The sequence below is a fragment of the Sander vitreus genome, chromosome 16, assembly GCF_031162955.1.
Source record: "Sander vitreus isolate 19-12246 chromosome 16, sanVit1, whole genome shotgun sequence".
NCBI classification, from domain to species: Eukaryota; Metazoa; Chordata; class Actinopteri; order Perciformes; family Percidae; genus Sander; species Sander vitreus.
In genome coordinates this window covers 11,017,390-11,038,080 of record NC_135870.1, presented here as the reverse complement: position 1 = coordinate 11,038,080, position 20,691 = coordinate 11,017,390, and the positions used below count along the sequence as shown (strand labels likewise).

At 39.9% G+C, this 20,691-nt stretch overlaps 1 protein-coding gene, 1 long non-coding RNA gene and 1 pseudogene across 4 annotated transcripts; 1 reads left to right on the top strand and 2 right to left on the bottom strand.

Annotated features, from left to right (window-relative positions):
- The first annotated feature begins 479 nt into the window (after window positions 1-479).
- dnajc21 (DnaJ heat shock protein family (Hsp40) member C21) lies at window positions 480-8,047 on the top strand. 3 transcript variants are annotated; one of them, XM_078271124.1, is made up of 12 exons: window positions 480-903; window positions 1,537-1,630; window positions 1,767-1,890; window positions 2,948-3,076; window positions 3,295-3,599; window positions 3,694-3,860; window positions 4,694-4,790; window positions 5,905-6,078; window positions 6,178-6,226; window positions 6,318-6,454; window positions 7,232-7,322; window positions 7,537-8,047. In XM_078271124.1, exons 1-12 carry the CDS (start codon window positions 807-809, stop codon window positions 7,696-7,698), a joined length of 1,626 nt encoding a protein of 541 aa, XP_078127250.1. In that variant the 5' UTR covers window positions 480-806; the 3' UTR covers window positions 7,699-8,047. The 3 variants fall into 3 exon arrangements, with proteins under 3 accessions (XP_078127250.1, XP_078127251.1, XP_078127249.1); XM_078271125.1 differs by having other exon boundaries at window positions 6,315-6,454; window positions 7,235-7,322; XM_078271123.1 differs by having other exon boundaries at window positions 6,315-6,454.
- LOC144531678 (alanine--glyoxylate aminotransferase 2, mitochondrial-like) lies at window positions 7,975-17,002 on the bottom strand (annotated as a pseudogene).
- A 1,742-nt stretch (window positions 17,003-18,744) lies between these two features.
- On the bottom strand, window positions 18,745-19,951 carry LOC144531451 (uncharacterized). The gene is made up of 2 exons (XR_013503217.1): window positions 19,857-19,951; window positions 18,745-19,245 (listed from the first exon to the last, which is right to left on the bottom strand). It is a non-coding gene; the product is annotated as an uncharacterized LOC144531451 (long non-coding RNA).
- Window positions 19,952-20,691: the final 740 nt, after the last annotated feature.

The following is a 20,691-nucleotide window of genomic DNA, read 5'->3' as shown; positions in this document are numbered from 1 at the left end:
CTGTAAGAAGAACTTTACAAAAAACATACAATAACAGTTGAAGAGAGGGAAGGAATAGTGCAATATCAGTATGGTCTGAGATTTAAGATTTGAATATAAATACAGTGCAAGGCAGTCTGCATATTGTATACTAATACACCCATAATTGTACGCCCCACAGCCCTATGAAGAATTTGATCAGAACATATTAAGATCTCTAAATTCTTTAATTAATTTTATTTCTTCATAAACAGAGGTGTGGTAGTCAGCGTGCATTGTAAATAGTTCATGCTTTAGTAGTAGCTTTAGTTCATGCTTTTTTATCACCACATTGGTCTCAAGGAGAGTAATGGTATAATATTCTATAGTAACAATATAATATAATATTAGAGCATAATAAAAAAATAATCTATTATACACGATTTTGATTTTGTAGAGGGCAGCAATACGGGGTTAGAGCTTCATGTCTGCCGAAATTACAAAAGTAAAGAAGACCAATTCTCGCGAGATTTAGCGGCACCATACAGTAGATAGGGTTTATGATGCTTATGGTCCTAGCAACCGGTCGTAAAGTAACTTATCATATAGAAGCTGTTTGACAGTGGTAAAGGACATTGTGTGTATTTGAATATGTAAGGCCAAAATATTATAATATCGTCTTCTCTAATATACTGTGAGAAGTCTGGATCATTTAAGAGATAGAATAGAAATGCTGCAGTTAGCATAGCTAGCTACATGCTGCAGTTAGCTTTGTCTGGGACAACGTGAAGAACATCTTTACAGAATATTTATCCTAGAGTTAACTCTGTCTTTGTAGTTAGCTAACAATGAAGTGTCACTATGAAATTTTGGGTGTGAAACGAGACGCAGGAGACGATGAGTTGAAGAAAACGTATCGTAAATTGGCATTGAAGTGGCATCCGGGTAAGTTGTAGTAGAAACATTGTATAGGCACAAAGTAGGATCACAGTATCTCTGATGTAAAAGTATCTATACCGCTCTGGAATAATATTTCATTTAAAGTAAATTTTCTTAAGTCACTTCTTCGATATTTGCAAGTATTGTTAGTATTGGTAAAGTATCAAAAGTGAAGAGTAGTCTTATGTGCCATCTCAGTGTGACATGTGATACTACATTATGATTTTGAAAGTATATATATATTAACGTCTCTTTAAGCTTAATTCTTTATTGAACCATGGCAGAGAAGAAGGTTTCAGCTTTTTATATTTGACGGGAGCTACGGAGTCATTATGCTTTTCAAGTGAAACTAACTAAAAGAAAACACCCACTTTTAATATTGTAGTGGTCTGCAACACTACATATTGATTACATAGTGTTAATTTACTAATGTGCCTTTGAAACTTGTGTTATGTATTTCTTACTCTGAGAACATTGAGATGCTATGTTTGAAACTGCTTTGTTCTGGTATATTCCTTCTACTGTCAGTTTTTCATTCTTGCAACATGCAACGCTATCAACAATAATCTTATATCAATAAAGCTTTCAGTGAAGTTTTTCACTCTAACAATAGCTGTGGTTTCCCTCTGAAATTTCTAGATAAAAACTTGGACAATGCTGAAGATGCGGCGGAGCAGTTCAAGCTGATTCAGGCAGCTTATGAGGTCCTGAGTGATCCGCAGGAAAGAGCTTGGTGCGGATGAATTTATTTCAAAATGTGCAGCAGGGCTCTGATGTTAAGAGTAACAATATCTTAATTATTATAAGCACAAACCGTGTGGGTGATGTATGTCTTAGATTGATGCCTCTTGTCTCCTTCTGTGTGGCAGGTATGACAATCATAGGGAGGCTCTTCTGAAAGGAGGAATCAGTGGAGATTATGAAGATGACAGCATTGACCTGCTGCAGTACTTCACGGTCACCTGCTACTCCGGCTATGGAGATGACGAGAAGGTTAGTGTTTGTGGTCAACCATGTCTCTTCAGTCTTCTTCTTCGTCAAGAAAAAATGCCAATAGAAGCAGGATCTCAATCTGCCGAGAAAACGTCTTTCAAACATCCCATGCAGTCTCATTTTGTGGGTGATAAATCAATGATGTCCCCATATGATATTTGTTTCCAAAGAAAAAAAAAGAAAATTCCCGCACCCACTTGTCACTCACTTGGTGCGGAAGTATTTTTTCGTTGGAAATGGGTCTTCGAGTGAATTAATTCCCTGCATCACAAAGGCGACAAAGCAAGTGGGCTGTGTGTTGCTTTCTACTCACCATATGGTATGTTGTCAACATGTCTTTATTATGTCCTGAACAGGGGAGGAAACCAAAAACTGTTACTGTTAAGTGTTAAACTGTGCAGGTTTATCCACAATAAGCACAGAGATACGTGTGACTGACCTAGAAATGGAATCTTAAACTCAAAACACATACCACACAATTTGAATGGATGTCTATTGATTTTAAAAAGTCAATGCAACCCGGTATTTGTGGCACCACACAACTAAATAACAGGTCAGACTATCTATCCTTGTTGGATTATTCTCTTATTAAGGAAGAGGAAGGAGTGTTGAGATTATCAAAAGGAATTGACAGCATTTATGCCATCTGCAGGAATGTAGGCAAGCTGAAAATAATGCCCCACTTAAAAAAAAAAAAAAAAAGAAACAAGATCCGATCTCCTTTTTCAGTATGTAAGAACATGCATCCAGTCTACCAAAACAGTAGCCTGACATCGTCATACTCAGATTCTAGTCAGACCTCGAATGTTGTGGGCGGGGCTAAGTTTGGCTGGCTTTCAGGCTACCAAGATGGCACAATAGACCCAAGATTTGATGAAACCCAGGTAGAATTGTTTTGGTTTAAATTCCAAAAACTATGAGTCACTTGCACTTGTTGTTCAAATTGGTGGTGGCAGCGTCGTCCTTTGGGATTGTGGGTACAGAAATTCTTTGTGCATCTCAGAACATTTATTTTCTCATGTATTATTCCCTCTCGTTTTTATCCACTCTCCCTTAGGGCTTTTACACAGTCTACAGGAATCTCTTTGAGTCCATTGTAAAGGAGGAGATGGAGCACAGAAAGGTGGAAGATGAGGAAGAGGAGGAGTTTCCTCCCTTTGGAGACTCTCAGAGTGACTATGACACCGTAAGCCAGCACCACACTTAAAACAACTTGTCTCAAGGTTGTTCCTCTGTTGGATGATGTAAGAGTTCTTTATACAATTCAGTTACATGAAAAAATAGTACATTTTTCTGAGTAAAAACTAAACTAAAGAGCAACAACACTAAAATATTAATAGTGAACCAGAAAGATTTGTAGTTGGCTTCTGTACTTATTCAGTCTCTATTTCCATATTATTACAGGTAGTGCACGTGTTTTACGGCTACTGGCAGAGCTTCTGCACTCGTAAAAACTTTGCCTGGAAGGAGGAGTATGATTCGAGGCAGGCCTCCAACCGCTGGGAGAAAAGGGCCATGGAGAAGGAGAACAAGAAGACCAGAGAAAAGGCTCGAAAGGAGCGCAACGAGCTTGTGCGTCAACTCGTGGCTTTTGTTCGCAAGCGTGACCGGCGTGTGCAGGCCCACAGGAAGCTGGTGGAGGAGCAGAACGCTGAGAAGATCAAGAAGGTGGAGGAGCTGAGGCGGGAGCAGAGGCTCAGACAGGCCAAGTAAGTAGTGGATGGATGGTTGGGTAAATGTGACATTTATCGGTCTCTTTGTCCCTTCTCATACTCATAATACTCTACTGTATGTCCACCCAAGACTGGCAGAGGAGTACAAGGAGCAAAGCTGGGCGGCCATGTCTGAACTTGAGAAGGAGCTGCAGCAGATAGAGGCTCAGTATGGAGAGGAGTTTGGAGATGCATCCGAGAGTGAGGAAGAAGAGCTGGATATGGACACAGGGGAGAAGAACAGCGACGAGGGAGGAGGTCAGTGAGACTGCGTGTCCTTCTCACTTCGCTTAAATTGCATCCCAGACTCCTCCACTTGCCTCCCTTCCTCGCGTCCGTCCCACCACATGGGGGAGACGCGAGGAAATCATGGGAGGAGAGAGGAAACAAGCAAATGTGTTTAAGAGGGATAAGACATCCGTTTCCTCTGATGCGCCACATGAATTTGTGAGCTGTTTGGGCGGGTTAGCAACCATTTCAGCTGCACGGCTTCTGCGAAGGCTGCTCTCGTGTTTCCTCGCCTATAGCTCCTCGGTGATCCCTCCTCGGTCCTCGGGGTATAAATAAGGGCTTTGAGACGGCCTGTCACGGAGTAGGGACAGAACAACTTCTGGTTCAACCGAGGAGCTATCAGATAAGAGACATGAGATGCGGCATTAAGGGGTGGAGAAATTGATCTTGTATGATACATTCATCCATGTTATCGGCGGGAGAAATCAAAGCCTGAACTATAAATCAAAACGTTCGGCAGGACTACCTTTAACCCCTTGCATTAAGTATAAATCCAGCGTTAAACTTTTGTAAACTATTCGAGCCACCTGTTTTGTCTTTTGTTTCTCTAAATTAAAAAAAGGAGTTTAAGACATTGTAACAATATCCCATTAGGCTGTGTTTATACATAGTAAACTGTGGTTTATAGTTAAGGTTACATTTTAATTTAGAATTAATCTCAAAGGGAGCAAGTAATACTGGGCATACAGCATGGTTGAGGTTTGAATTGAAGTTGATTTGTCAGTGAAGTATAAAGTTATTTTTGTGTGTGTGTGTTTCCTTTTTTCCCCCTTCTTCAATGCATCAATATTCATTCACAGATGCAGAGCAGCCCAATGGACACGAACTGACAATTGATGATTATTATGATGATCTGTACTGCCCAGCCTGTGACAAATCCTTCAAATCAGATAAAGCGTGAGTAACCCCTCTCTCACTCCACCTACCTGCAGGTACCCACAGGGTCCACGGGGGTGACAACCTCTAATGCATTCACTTAACTATTATATTGATGTCAGCGTTGCATTAGAAAGTCGCACAAAGTTTATATCTATCCAAAGTGTTAATAAAACAGTAGGTTTGACATGACTGAATCAATGTCCTGATGTAAATGACAGGAATTATGTAATTGTAAACAGACTGCCTAAAGTCTTGGTAATTTTATCTTCGGCACTAACTGATCGAAGGTGTGTGGACTTCATTCAGGGTTTTTCCTGGCTCAGAATGGGTCTTTTTTTTGGGGGGGGTGGATATACGCACATTCATTCACAGAAAGCATGATCGGTTTGCGTACAGTATAGGCAATGAGTCTGTGTTTCCGTATTCGACCGAAATCTATTTTTTATTTCTGAAAATTTGATAAGCAAAAATGTTTACGCTTGAGTAAATAAAGCTCCAGTCAACTAAACTGCTTAAAAAAAAAAAGAATATTATTATTGAAACACAAGTTTGACCACAAGTTTATGCTCTGCTTTACAACGGTCGTTTGGTAAATGGCTATTAAACACAGTCGAAAAGGATTTGTTTGATCTAAATTCTTATTATTTTGGCACCGGTGATTTTCCTTTGGGGCTGGCTAAAACCTCTTTGGGGGGGGCGCCAAAAATTTGTTGATGCAGGAAAAAACCCTGTGAGTGGGTTTACGTTCCCTATAATGAATCTGACCAATGGAGAAGAACTGTAATAGTCAAACTTGAATGACGTTGTCAGTCGTTACTCATCGATTTGCTCGGAGCTCTTGCAGTTTTTGTTTGTGCGTTTTTTGTTTTCTTACTCCTTACTCAGTGATACTGCACACTTCAGACAAATACAGTAGTACAGTTTGAAATGACTCACTTCTGTGCGTTTAATTCCTCAATTTAGCAAATGTACCTTTTCCATGGCGGAATCAATGTCAATAATTATTTTGAGTGATTATGTTAATACTTGTTGGTGATAATACATTTCTGTAACGGGCGTTTATACACTTCACACACTGTTAGATCTGTGTTAGCAATGCCTTAACGTTGTTTCTTTCCTTTTTTCTCTACAGTATGAAAAACCATGAAAAATCGAAAAAGCACCGGGAGATGGTGGTGTTTCTACGGCAACAGCTAGAGGAGGAAGATGATTTACTTGGTTTGAACCTGAACGGAAAGGAGGGAAGAGAGGAGGAAAATGAGGAGGAGGAGGAGGAAGATGAGGAGGAAGACAAGCCAAAGCAAAAGTGCGTAGCTTATTTTAGTACCTTTTCACCTGGTTGTCAGTGTGGTTAGAACTTGTTGAATTGTATATAATTTCTGGCATTTTTCTTTTACCTACACAGGCTGTCCAAAAAGCAAAAGAGGAAAAAGAAACAGAAGAAAGTAGTACAGGCGAGTTCTATATTCTTCTTTCTTTCAGAAGCTGTGCCTGGTTTAGTGTGATGTAAACCTTCTCATTTTATGCTCTCTTCCTCCATAGCAGAGTGCTCCGGAGGAGGAGGAGGAGAAGGAAGAAGAGAAACCAACGCTGACCACGTGCGAGGACGAGGCCCCCGAGAAGTCAGAGAACACTACAGAGCCGGAGAAGCAGGATGATCCCCCTCCAGCAGAAGTCAAGAGGTCAGTCCAGTTCGCCAGTCTAACTGTGTGTGTTCATTGCTTGGTGCTGGGCAGGTAGTGAACAGGTGGTTTATTAGAGCCATTTCCCTGGAAACAGCTGCCTGTTGGAAATGAGCTCGATGAGAGTAGAGTTAATGGGTTGTGAGATCAAAATAATGAGTTGAACAATGCTGAGAGAGTCGGGTCGTATTGCCTATGTTTCAGTTACACTTGTGAAGGACTAGCGGGACCTGACTCTACTGAAATGAACACTGGAGAAATAGGGGATGCAACAAAGTTAATTCCTAAAATAAATTAGGCGGGATAACCGTTATTTTTAGGGCTGGGTATCGTTACTGTGACTTCGATACCTTTTTCAGATCCCAATTTTATAAAATCCATTTGACCAACTCTGTGTTCTATAAAGGTCACAGGCACTTATTTTCATATGTTTTGGGAATGTTCCCCAGGGGCCAGATTGTGGGTAATGGTTGCCTCCAACCTCTCCGACATGTTTAAGATCAGCGTGCCCCATTCACCCGTTGTACTAACACTAAATGATTTGTGCAAGCTGGGCCTGACACTGGTTAAAAAGCGAACGCTACTAGCCGGGCTCACTGCAGCGGACAAAAATTGTTGCTGCGTGCTGGAAGCCTCGCCTTTCGATTGTGGGTTTTAATGTTTTAATGAAATAGATATGGACCTTTTTCACAGCAGACATTTTGACTTGTCATAGTAGGAAAAGCACAGCTTGTGTGATGTGATTATTACTTATCTGTCATCTGAATGTTGCCTCAGCAGCTCTGGGAAGACGAAAGGAAAGAAGGGAGGAGGAAAAGAAAAAACGAAGAATGTCAAGTCAAACACAGAAGGAGAACAGCTTCCTGAGGTTTGTACAGTTAAACCCAGAGTTTAAGGATTCCATGCGAGTGATTTGTATTTTCCATTTAATCATTTCATTACAAATCTCCTCTGCCTACACATGCATCCACACTCGTATAACATGTAACTTAGTTTGAGTTATCAAAAATAACCTTATTACATAACTTGCTGTGAGGAAACGATCCATCCTTATTCAGTCACATTCTTATTTCCACCTTCAGAAGGAAATAAACCTCCGCTGTGTGACCTGCGACAACGAGTTCTCCACAAGAAACAAGTTGTTTGACCATCTAAAGACCAGCGGTCACGCCAGCCCTCTCTCTTCAAACGCTCCCAACAGCTCCATGAACAAGAGCAAAAAAGACAAGAAGAAGAACAGATAACAAATTATCTGGGCAGATGAACCTAAAAGAGTTTGACTCAGCAGGGACACAGGAAACAGAAGTCTCCCGGTAGGAAAATAGAAAAAAAAGCTTTGAAAGTGGACTTTTAATGGACTGCTTGGCTAACGAAGAGCAGAGAGTTTTTTTTTTTTTTTTTTTTTTTAATTACACAATAATCTGATCAGTAAGACAGTTGTATGTGTGAGAGAGATAGGACTGTTTTACTATTGTAAAATATAGTTTTCCAGATTAGTATGATGAAATATTTTCAGTACCTTTCCCAGTAACTTATGAACGTCTCTGTACTGATAAATCTATGTGGAGAAATAAAAACACAGTATGTGCATAGGATACACCCTATTATTAGATCCTTGAGTGTTTTGGGAATCACCTCTTGGTTTGTCGTAGGGGTATCAGTGTATCATAAAAACAAAAGGTGACGATATTGCATGTTGGTATTTATACAACTCTGGATTGATTTGCATCAATGCCTCAGGTAAACCTGTCTAACAAACTCCTGTATGTTTAATATTTCTGTACAAAACACGCACCTGTACCTTTTTTTTTGTTGATTTATTACACAAAAAAAACAATAGAATATTTAAAAGCATGAATAGTAGCTACATCAAACATGATCATTTTTACATCTATAGCCTGTAAAGCAATCATGTTGATTTAGTAGATCTAAACAGAGCAAAATTAATTTCAAGTCAGTCAGGAAGATAAGATTTTTTTTTTGCTCAGTGTATTACATAAAGTCCTCACTAAAAAGAAAATGTTCTAAAGCAGGACAGGCTTCATAATTAACATACAGATCATAGTTCCCATTTAAACAGTAAATAACACAGTCTTTCACAACAGGACAAAAATGGTTAATTACATTTTAACATTTTAAAAGATTAACAAAAATGCAGTCTAGTGCTGAGTGCTAGTGGTTTCCAGGTTTGGTTTTAGGCATCGACTTACTCTGAGCCTTTCATTTTCTGTCCATGTAGTTGTGGACGGCCTTGTTAAAAACTGACAGGAAGAAATCGACATCGTCCGTTGTGATGCACATAGGGGGTTGGATGCGAAAGGTCTGAAGTGGTGAGAAAAGACGAGGGGACATTATCAGAAAGCGTAAACATGCATAACCAGGTCAAGTGCTTTATTCATGGTCACTCGAGACACATTTGGAGACACGTTCTACACACCTGTCTACTTGTGATCTGATCACTCTGATTGGATTTTAATAGCAGGTGAAAATGGGGCCATAGTAAAGGCCGAGCAGGCACTTGAAAAAAAAAATTTCAAAAAAAAATGCCATAATTGCTAAATAAATTTATAATAAAATAAACAGATTTTAACACAAGAATATGCTTTTGTGTTCTTCCTCTTTCACGATTTCACTCTTATTGTAAAGAAGGGTAAGAACCCAACGGAGTGCTCCTCCTATAGGCCAATCTCCTTATTAAACGTTGATGCCAAAATTTTTGGCCCGTAGATTAGAGGGTATACTACCACTGATCATATCAGAGGATCAAACTGGCTTTGTAAAAAAATCGGCACTCTTATTTCAATATACGTCGCTTATTTGACATTTTGTACTCACCCTCTATGGCAGTTCCAGAATGCATCCTTTCCCTAGACGCAGAGAAAGCGTTTGACCGCGTGGAGTGGAAATATTTATTTGCAGTCTTAGAAAAATTTGGCTTTGGACCAAACTGGATTAGGTAGATTAAACTGCTATATCCAAGCCCAACTGCTTCTATCCTTACCAACTCTCAACGGTCTCAACCTTTCAATCTTCATAGAGGAACCCGTCAAGGCTGCCCTTTAAGCCCACTACTTTTTGATCTGGCTATAGAGACACTAGCAAATGTATTTCACAGCTGCAAAGATATTTCAGGGATTTTGAGGAAAGGCATTCAACATAAAGTGTCTCTGTACACCGATGATTTTACTTTTTATATCAAACCCAGATACCTCTTTACCTGCAATGTTGTCCTTACTCAATTTGGAATGAACTTTTTCTTGTGAATACGGAGGCACTTGCCACTTTTAAGATTGTGGGACATGAATTCACCTACCTCGGCGTTATAGTTACAAGGAAACATAAGTGTCTTAATAAAGAAAATTTTCAGACTCTACTAAATCACGTGAAAGAGCGCTTGGTGCAGTGGTCATCCCTACATCCCTGGTGGGCCGGCTCAATTCTGTTAAAATGAATAGTCTTCCTAAATTTCTATATCTCTTTCAATCTATACCAATCTTCATTCCTAAATCTTTCTTTGACTCATTGGACTCAATCATATCGGCCTATATATGGAGGGGTAAGCGCCCTCGACTAAACAAAGTCCATCTTCAAAAATCCCAAAAAGATGGTGGCATGGCACTGCCTAATTTCCGACTTTACTACTAGGCGGCTAATCTACGTAGTCTTACTTTTTGGTCTCACTTTCATGATCGAGCTGACAGTCCGACATGGGTGACAATGGAGTTGAGATCGGTCCGAAATGTCTGCATTTTAGCTTGGATCCTCACTTCCTCTCCCCACAAGTAAATTAACTGATAGTCTGACGGTTTGGCATACAATGAGGGTGTGGGCTCAGTTCAGGAGGCATTTTGGTTTCCATGATTTTTCTCTTGAGTCCTATTTTGTCCAACCCTTCCTTTCAACCTTCACTATCTGATTCTGCATTCCAAGAATGGCGCAGAAGGGGCATCGAGAAGTTTGAAGATCTTTTTACTGGTAATAACTTTACATTATTTGCACAATTGTCTGAAAAGTTCAGCCTACCAAATACCCATTTTTTCAGATACCTGCAGGCGAGACACTTTCTCCATTCTCAGATGCCTAGTTTCCCTGAGGCAACCACTGCGACCACCGGCGACGTGTTACTGTGTCTGCATCCATCGCGCAAGGGCTTAATATCGGTTGCCTATGACAAATTGATGGGCATAAAACAGGCTCCTGTGGACAAAATTTAAACTGCCTGGGAGCAGGATTTAAACCTCTCACTGTCAAACAATGTATGGGATTCCATTTTCAGGCTGGTAAATTCAATATCTCTCTGTGCACGTCACTGACTGTTACAGTTTAAGGTGGTGCACAGGGCTCATATAGCTAAAGTCAAACTATCTCATATGTACTCAGATGTTGATCCCTTGTGTGACAAATGTAAGAGTGGTGAGGCTTCACTTATTCACATGTTCTGGACTTGTCCCAGCCTGGAAAGATACTGGAGAGATGTTTTCCAAACCTTGTCCCTCATTCTTGATCTTGAGCTAGAGCCCAACCCACTGATTGTCCTTTTTGGCACCACTGGGGTGGATGACACGCGCCTAACTCCAACCAAAAGTCGCACACTGTCCTTCGCTTCTTTTTTGGCTAGGCGAGCAACACTACTAAGATGGAGGGATGCTGTTCCGCCCACACACGCTCAGTGGCTTAGGGACATCATGTCCTGTCTAGACCTTGAAAAGATCTGCTACTCAGTTTGTAACTCAGGTGGGAAGTCTTCAGTCAAACTGAAGTTTTTTTTTTTTTCTTTCCTCTGTTTTGCTTCTTTGCTTGTCTTTCTGTCAGTTACATAGTCTGTATTTGTCTATGTCTAAATTCGCCTTCTACCCATTTATCTTTATTTCTCTATTCATTCTGTTGTTTTTCTTTTCTTTTTTTAATCAATTTATCTTTAATTTTTAGTGTTTACAATTTGCGGTTTGGTACTTGACTTCCAGCAGATTCTTGCAGTGCTCCAGGTACAGTGCTCCGTGGGAGGTATCATTTGTGGAGGTGGCTAGTGGGAGGGGAGTTTGTGCTTTGACACTTTGGAGGAAAAATGTGCATTGTATGAGCATTTCTGTGTTTGTGACTGAACTTCAATAAAAATATCGGAGAGAAAAAAATAAAATAATGGTAATGTTTATTCATTTATAGAACTATTAGTATTGACTATAGGGCTGGTTGGAGAAGCGCTGTAGCTGGCGAGCTAACTGGATTTACACAAATATGGTTAAAACTAAATCAAATTATTGGCTGCATAGATACAACATTTATATATGTAGACAGAGAACGAACGGTATTTTGACAAATTAATCTAAATAGGGGGCGCCATCTCCCTTTTGGTTTCCGATTTGTCCCCCACACAGGATGCAATTTAGAGAGCACAAAAAATATTATGAATGAGTTATAATTCAGTGTGCTTGCGTGATTATGGACTTTTCAACCTCAGCTGAAGTAATTACACAAGACTGGATTTTGATCAAATTAAAATATCTTGTGCTAATGAACAGGACTGATGTAGAAAGAGATTCATTCTTACGTCAAGCACTGATGAAGCAACGGCACAAGCCACAGGACTTCCTCCAAAGGTGTTGAAGTGGGATGCCTTAGCAAAGGAAGCAGCAATGTCTAGAAAACACACGAAGAAACAAGCTCACACCTCCACTCACTGCTGCCTCAAATATGCTTTTTATGTCACACAGTATTATCAAACCTGGTGTGGTAACAACAGCTCCCATTGGGAATCCATTACCGATGCCCTTCGCCATAGTAACCATATCAGGAATAACAGAAGTGGCTTCCTGTTCGCCCAAATCCAGTCTGGACCTGCCAGGTGCAAAATAGATTAGTTTCTTAAAAAAAATGTTTTAATTCAAATGTCATAACTTTTATGTGTATATCTAACCTCATCAGCAATGCAGATCCCTCCTCTCTTTCTCACGAGTTTGTAGGCCTCCTTGAGGTAGTTTTTAGGGTACTGCACAGCTCCTCCGACTCCCTGTAAAGACAAAACACACTCACATGTCACATCTTAACACAAGCAGTCATACTGAACAAGACTAGACAATGATAACAAAGAACGCAAGTTCTAACTTTTTCAGGTCAATACTGCACAACAGAGTAAAGTACCTGGATTGGCTCTGCAAAGAAAGCAGCAATTCGACTTGGGACACTTGTAGCAAATGTCTCTTTGAGCTGCCCAATGTATTTGCCATTTGCCATGCAATGACCTGTGGGATTAATGACAATTATTTTGGTGATAAATAGGCATGTACATTACAACATATCATTTAGCTGACGCTTTTACCCAAAGCAACTTACAATATATATATATATATATACACACACACGTGTGTGTCAGAGGTCACATGCCTCTGGAGCAACTAGGGGTTAAGTGTCTTGCTCAGGGACACATTGGTTGATGTATCACAGTGGGAATTGAACCCAGGTCTCCCACACCAAAGGCAAGTGTCATATCCACTGCGCCATCACCAACACTGTGTACCATATATCACCAAAATAGTTATTCGCACTTTACAGCAGTTAAGGGCTGAGCATTCAATAAATTGTCTTTATGTGCAATACAAACGTTTTGACAGGCATCTCATATCACATTTTCCTGTGGAAGTTGAACATATTGCATTCCTTTGTTGTAGGAATATTTCAGAAGGGATTGTAATGCTTGGTGTCACACACAATGGTGGGGTTATGAGAGCACCCTGAGAGATAACCAAAGTGTGGAGCAATGTGTTTGTGTACCTTGGGCACAGCTACATTCTCTGATGGTCTGCACAGGAGAGTCCTCCCCATGGAGTGGCTTCCTCCCCATGGACCTCTGAACACATCAGGACACATGGTCTGTTTGTTGGGCAGAAACCTAGTCAGCTAGACCAGCCTGACAGCATAATTAATGCAACACAAAGAAATTATTATGAAACACGCAATGATGCCACAGCATTGTTAACCATCACCAATCCACAGTATACAAAGTAAGCGGAAAAGTAATAAAGTGTTTTGTATCTATTGCTGGCTAGTTGTGCAGCCTGTGGCATGCTCTTGTTTGATGTTAATGCAAAGCGTTTTTTTTTGTTTCAACTACAGAGCACATAAAGTAGTTGAAAGATGCTGGTCTTGTGAACTGCCATCAAACTCCTTTGCATCCATAAAATCAAATCTGAACTGTCTGCTAAAGGTGTTTAGTACACGTACAAACAACTCGTTTACAACAAATCTTTAAGCTGAACTGACTGAAAGATCTTCTCACTGGTGACAGAGAAGAGCACGCTGGCCAAAGACTGACCTCATTAAAATATAAAGAATAGGTTTTATGTTGTGTATTGCTGCGTATGACACTGCAAAACATCAATGTATACATACATGTGTGCAGCCTGAACTAGTGGCGATGGGGTATTTATATGGTGAGTTGGAGGTAAGATCCATGGTCTGTTGGGTGCCACCGTGATATGACCCTCTGGAGGATAATAAAAAGAAAATCAAACATTTTGAATTTTTAAAGCAATTACTGCTATATAGGATAACAAGGATAAGACTTGTACCTGAAAGTGATGATGTCAAAGTTGCCTGTATAAAGGCGAGCCATCAACATAGCCAGGTCATTGGCCTCTGAGCCACTGTTGGTCAGATATACCACCTGGACAGCGAAACACAAACCATCAGATATTTTAATTACATCCTACATGTTTATCCAGACTTCTGATGGTGATCAAATCCACTGCCATCTACCTTGAGAGGATCCGGTAAGTAGGAGGCTAGTTTTTCACAATACTCATGGAGAGGAGGATAGACGTAGATGTTTGTAGTATGCCACAGTCTCTTCAACTGCTTCTGTGCGGCTTCTGTCACTTTCCTGTGCCCACAGATGTCAGGGTTGGTGCAACTATGAACAGTGATTTTTGACTGAAAACATACTTGAAAAATTGGAATTAAACATGTTTTCACAGCAAAGAAAAAAAGACCTTACGGGTGGCAGTGGCCCACACTAACAGTAGCCACACCAGCAAATAGATCCAGATATCGCTTCCCGTCCACATCCCACAGCCACTGCATGTGTCCCTGGTGGATGAACACTGGTTTCTTATAGGAGGTTTCCTTCATGATCATGGGGTTGCAGTTCTTCCTGCGGATCTCCATCATCCGCTCTTTGGACATACCCTAGACAGAGACAAATACACAGGGTAGGAGCTACAGTCATTGTCAATACCAGCATGCTATCTGATATAATAAGATATATAATTATATTCATTATAAAGTAATTACGAAATACAGGGCCCAACCGTGCAAGATAGAGACACTGTATGTCTGGAGGATATTGTGTCACGTCTGGGGATGCAGGCTTGGACCCAAAAGTGCAGAGACGAGGAGGCAGTGGAAGATTTTAGAAGATTTATTAAATAAGACAGCTTACAACTAAGGAAGTCCTGAGGCAGGCAGGCAAAAGGAGTTCCAAAATACTCAGAAAACAGAAGACTAGTGAATCCAAAAACCACATGGAACAGAGAGAAGTAGGGATCAGACAAAGGAAGCACAGAAACTAAATACACGAGGTAACGAGGGTAGCAACGAGGGACAGGTGATATGAACAGGTGAGACACATCAGGGCAGGGCATCCAATCACAAAGGCGGGAAAATACAAGGCAGGAAGGAAAGCAAGACATGACACAGGAGAAACAGACACTACAAAGTAAAACAGGAAACCAAAGCATGAAAACACACAAGGCTAGGAAAACAAAACACAGAACTAACACAGATAAAACATAACCAGGAACAAATAACAGGGAAACAGTAACACACAGGGAATTAATTGACAAACTCTTACCGTGTATTCCTCTGGTTTGAAATTGGCCTTATTCATTTGTGCATTTCTACCTTTCAAAGCCATTAGCAGTGGATATGCATTATATCACCCTCTGCATTCTGCAATACCTATGTCTGTGGTTTACTATTAACATATTGTAGTGTGTGTACTGTACTATTGGCAATCATTTCAATGTCTTTACATTTAGGGTAATGTCACATGCAGTAACTGCCATGTAAAGTTGAATATTTAAGTGCAGCACGGTACACCTTTGTATGACATAATGACTTTTTTAGATTTTTACTAAAGCCATTACAGAAAGTAAAACCCAACAGTGCAAGATAGACACTATCTGAATGCCACCACACTCTTACCTTGTATTCCTCTGGTTGGAAATTGCATGAGGGCATCTCTGGTAGTTCAGCGGGATGGTATTTGAAGGCTGATTTCTGACATACTACACCTGTGAAATAGTTTCGATTGAAATTCTTAAAGAGGTAAAGGAGATTGTCATGAGCTGATCAAAGCCTCACTATGATATTTCTGTGACATTTAGGGCTTGTTTTTGTGACTGTTACATTTTCCCAGAGGTCTTGAAACCTCTTAACTTCATTTCTAATCTAGACCATATAGTGTAGCCTGACAATCAGATCAAACTGGCATTTGTCAGTGAATTGCCATTACATTGCTGAAACAAATCGTAGATGTGGGCAGCGATTCAGACATCTGGAACAGGCTACTAATTATCTACAGAAAAAACAAAACATCTAATCATAATGTTGTACCTTCATTCTGAATTATCTGGTCAATATTTAATCCAATTAAAACCTGGTTGATGGTTTACCAAATTAACTTAACATTCTGCATCACAGAACTAACTATGCTTCCTGTTTTTCCCAGTCTACCCATGCCTGAAAAATTACAAAACAGAACTGGTTTGACTGCAGGCAAAGTTATATTATTTAAAAAAAAAGTAATGCTCTTAAGTGGAGATTATGAAGTCTAACAAGTAACATAACTCTCACCAGGAACCCTCCATTTAACCACTAATGTTCCAAGTATTTTACTGCAATGTTTGCAGGATTTTTGTTTCTGTTATTTCATTTGTTACAGTTGCCTTAATTCTTATGTCATCGTATCAAGTCTTTTTTTTGAATAAGACATCCATATTACCCAGTGAAGTGCACCAATCTCTTCTGCAGCCTATAATAAATAAATCCTTCCTACGTTTTTTTTTTAAAGATAATTTTTTGGGCATTTCCATCTTTAATGGATAGGACAGCTAGATATGAAAGGGGGAAGACATGCAGGAAACCATCACAGGTCAGACTCGAACCCTAGACCTTCTGCGTCGAGGAATAAACCTCCACATGTGCGCCCACTCTACCAACTGAACGAACCTGGCCACAAATCCTTCCTAAGTTTTACACAGACACAGACAGATAATTAATTTATGAGCTAACAATCTAATATCATTTACCAGAAAAATTAATTGTCACCTGGTATTCAAAGTTTACTAAGACAAACATAAAGGCTACATAAAATACCTCCCATTCAGGCTGCGTAAGCATCAGCAACAGACCATGATTAACAAAAAAGGCTTTTGTTCATCTTCATGGTAACTCACCACTTCCCAGGTGAAGTTTGGCAAAACTGGGTGAACAGCAAGACTGTCCTGTTGAAACGGCACAATGGCCACTTAGAGATGAAATAACTTTATACATTTTGAGCAGGTACAGAGGGCACACAGCTATCACTGTCTGACTCTGCAGCAGACCTACTTCTTATTTTTGTAAAAGGTCAGAAGGATGGGTGGACAGTGCACAGCCAATGGTACCCTGGTCCCACCAAACCTAACACAATTAACATAAATTAATATATAACCACTGATACCTGGTCACTAGATTTCCACTACATGCTCACTGATTGGGTTATGAAAGAAGGTCAGATATGTTGGATTGTGCTGGTGCTTTACTGTTGGAGACCAGAGAAGATGCTAAACTCACTCTGACGTGAGTGGGACTTTGATGTGTGGTAGGTGTGACTGTGTTTTCTATGCTGTGCCTGTTTTCCCTCCTGCAATAAAAAAAACAAACAGGTGGCTGCTTTGGTGACCAGAGCAGCTAGCAGGATGTCAGAGCACCTGCCTGCACATGAGAAGTGGGAGTAGCCATGGTTATAAGAGGCATGCTCTCCTAGGCCACTCTCTCTTTTCTGAGCATCCACCTCTTGGTCTCCACAACCCCTCTGTTTATTTTAGGTCTGCTTCTTAAACAACACTACAAACCTCTACTCCCACTGACTTCTTCCACATCGCCATCCCCTATCATGTGTTCCTTTGTTAAGTGAAAGTTGCATTTTCAACTTTTTTGTTTGTGGACTTCCTCCATCTTTTTTAGATATACGGTTGATGGTCCCAACAATTACAGAGAGTTTTTTTTATGACAAATGTTACATTTTCAACAATGACAAACACTGATGTTACCATTCTAGGGGTATGTGCCATTTTGAGGGGTGACCCAAACAGTAATTATATGAGAAAGCTATATCTTATGTAATTGGAAGGAAAGTATTAAACTCTATTGTAAACTGTGCAAACACTGACCCATTAGAAGCCCTACTGTAGTTCTGAAATCCCTTGAAAACCCCTTAAGTTGAACCCATCTCGTTTTCAAGGGGGGCACTCCTGGTAGAGAGTGACATCCAAATTGTATTCTGTGGATTCTCATGGCTGCATATCCTGAAAATCCAGTCAGACAGCCCCACCTAGTTAACTAAAATTAGACTTTTTCCAAGAACCACAAAGAACTAAAAAGCAACAAGCATTAGGCCCTGTTCTATAAATATAGGAATGTTTGCAAGTGTGACATACAGTACATGTTGGTTGTACCTACATGGGATTCCTCTGGGTGTTTAGACACCAGTATGGAATCTTTGCGTTGTATTCCTCGCGTACCCAGTCTAAATATTAACAGCTGGCAGAGAGCCGAGTAATTTGAGAAAGTAATAGCCCTCATTAGTCTTGAATGGTTTGGGAAAAAAAAAAAAAAGGATAGAAGCATACACGTATGCATGGACTACAGACTACGTTTCTTTTTCAAGAATTTGAGTCCTTAGATACCCTGGCTGGAGCTCTACTATAATAATATAATAACTATAATCTGGTTGTTTAGTTGTATTCTCTTTGGGTAAAGTATATTACACCCAGTGCATTTCAATGTCTCATGGAGCATTTGTTTGGGGACTGCTGACATCAGTCAGTACTCTTGTATTTGGACAATGATAATAATTTGATAAGGAAGGATGATAAGGATAATCTTAGGAGAAGATTATATGATAAAAAAGATAATTAAAACCACACTCCCATTATGACTTCCGTACCTCAAATAGGTAGAGCAGTAGAACCCATAAAATGAATACCTGTAGAGGGCGGTGTGACCGGTGTAATAGTACAAATGGCTGTTCCTCAAGCTCACAGATTTATTATTATTACATTGACATCTATAATTTAGCATCAAAGCATGTGTTCAGAAATTACAATCTTACGTTACATCCAAGCATGATTCAGCAGATCCAAAACAAGCTTAATGAACTTCAAGTTATTAGAAAGGCCCTGTACACGATTCTTTTCTCATTATAATGAGTGAGGTACGTTAAGTGATTCAAGTCTTCAAATTACAACGTAGTTAAACAAGTTCCCTTTTACAAGTGCTAAGCAAGGGCAATAACAGAGGTAGTCTTCCTCAGAAGGTCAAAATGATTGATACTGTCATTTTAAAGAATATACAAAATGCAATCCACTGCCGAGAGGGGTTCCAGATTTGGTCCTTGGCATCGAGCAATCCAGCTGACCTTTATTTGTCTTTCATCTTCTTTCCATGTAGTTGTGGATGGACTTGTTAAAAATTGCCAGGAAGAAATCTGCGTCTTCCATCGTGATGCACATCGGGGGTTTGATGCGAAAGGTCTTAAGTGGTGAGAAAAATGGAAAACAAGAGGAGAAATTTTGGAGCTCCAGAGATTACTGGGAAAACAAGTAACCAGGTCAGGTGCTTTATTCTGTGTCAGGCAGCAATATTCATAATATGAATCTATATTGAAAAGTATTATCAGAGAATCCTTTTGTCAAGCCACCAGGGGTCTTTTGTTAATGCAGGGTTAATTTTTATGGTGGTTTAATGATTTCAAATCTAACTTGTTTTATCTCTTTTCCATGAAACAAGCAGCTTGGTGATGTGGATGTCAGCTGTGTTCATACCACATGCTGACTCAGCAATCTCACAATGTTCTTCTCACAGTGTTCTTCTTTCAGTGTTCTTCGTCTTTTACGATTAACAAGATGTGTGGTGGTGACGTTTAAAAAACATTTGCCTCATATGCTTCTATTTTTTTAGTATAATAATCACTATGTGACAGAAACAAAAAACTGCAGTATTTTATTTCCCTAAGCCTTGAAATCCTGTTTTTCTTTTACTCAGAGTTGCCCAAAAACTCTTCTGTAGTGTTTATACCACATGCTGGTGACCCTGCAAAATAAAGTGACAGAGGGAAAGGCTACTTCAAGATCAGTGCTGTTACCTGTCCATAGATTCCTCCTTTCCCTATCAGGACACCCATGTCCTTCATGTCCTCAAAGATCTCACTCATTGCCTCAAGAGGCAGTGGCTCTCTGCTGGCCTGTGGAGGACAGAGAGGCGAAAGGATGAATGAGGCTGGATGTGTAACAGTAACCATAGTAATTAAGTAATTAAAGGTAACTAACTATATGAACACTGCAACTGCTTGTGTCCAATTATTCGATTGTGACTCAAGCACCTAACCTCTGATTGCTAATTGGCTTGAGAGGCTATAAATCTGAATAATGGAAAGGACACCAGTATGGAATCTTTGCGTTGTATTCCTCGCGTACCCAGTCTAAATATTAACAGCTGGCAGAGAGCCGAGTAATTTGAGAAAGTAATAGCCCTCATTAGTCTTGAATGGTTTGGAGGATAGAAGCATACACGTATGCATGGACTACAGACTACGTTTCTTTTTCAAGAATTTGAGTCCTTAGATACCCTGGCTGGAGCTCTACTATAATAATATAATAACTATAATCTGGTTGTTTAGTTGTATTCTCTTTGGGTAAAGTATATTACACCCAGTGCATTTCAATGTCTCATGGAGCATTTGTTTGGGGACTGCTGACATCAGTCAGTACTCTTGTATTTGGACAATGATAATAATTTGATAAGGAAGGATGATAAGGATAATCTTAGGAGAAGATTATATGATAAAAAAGATAATTAAAACCACACTCCCATTATGACTTCCGTACCTCAAATAGGTAGAGCAGTAGAACCCATAAAATGAATACCTGTAGAGGGCGGTGTGACCGGTGTAATAGTACAAATGGCTGTTCCTCAAGCTC

What these genes read in the sequence shown, in the direction of transcription:
- dnajc21 (XM_078271123.1), top strand. Translation starts at nt 807, where the DNA reads ATGAAGTGTCACTATGAAATTTTGGGTGTGAAACGAGACGCAGGAGAC. An exon ending in GCTATGGAGATGACGAGAAG is followed by an intron (nt 1,891 to 2,947) that starts GTTAGTGTTTGT and finishes ACTCTCCCTTAG; the next exon opens with GGCTTTTACACAGTCTACAG. An exon ending in CAGAGGCTCAGACAGGCCAA is followed by an intron (nt 3,600 to 3,693) that starts GTAAGTAGTGGA and finishes TGTCCACCCAAG; the next exon opens with ACTGGCAGAGGAGTACAAGG.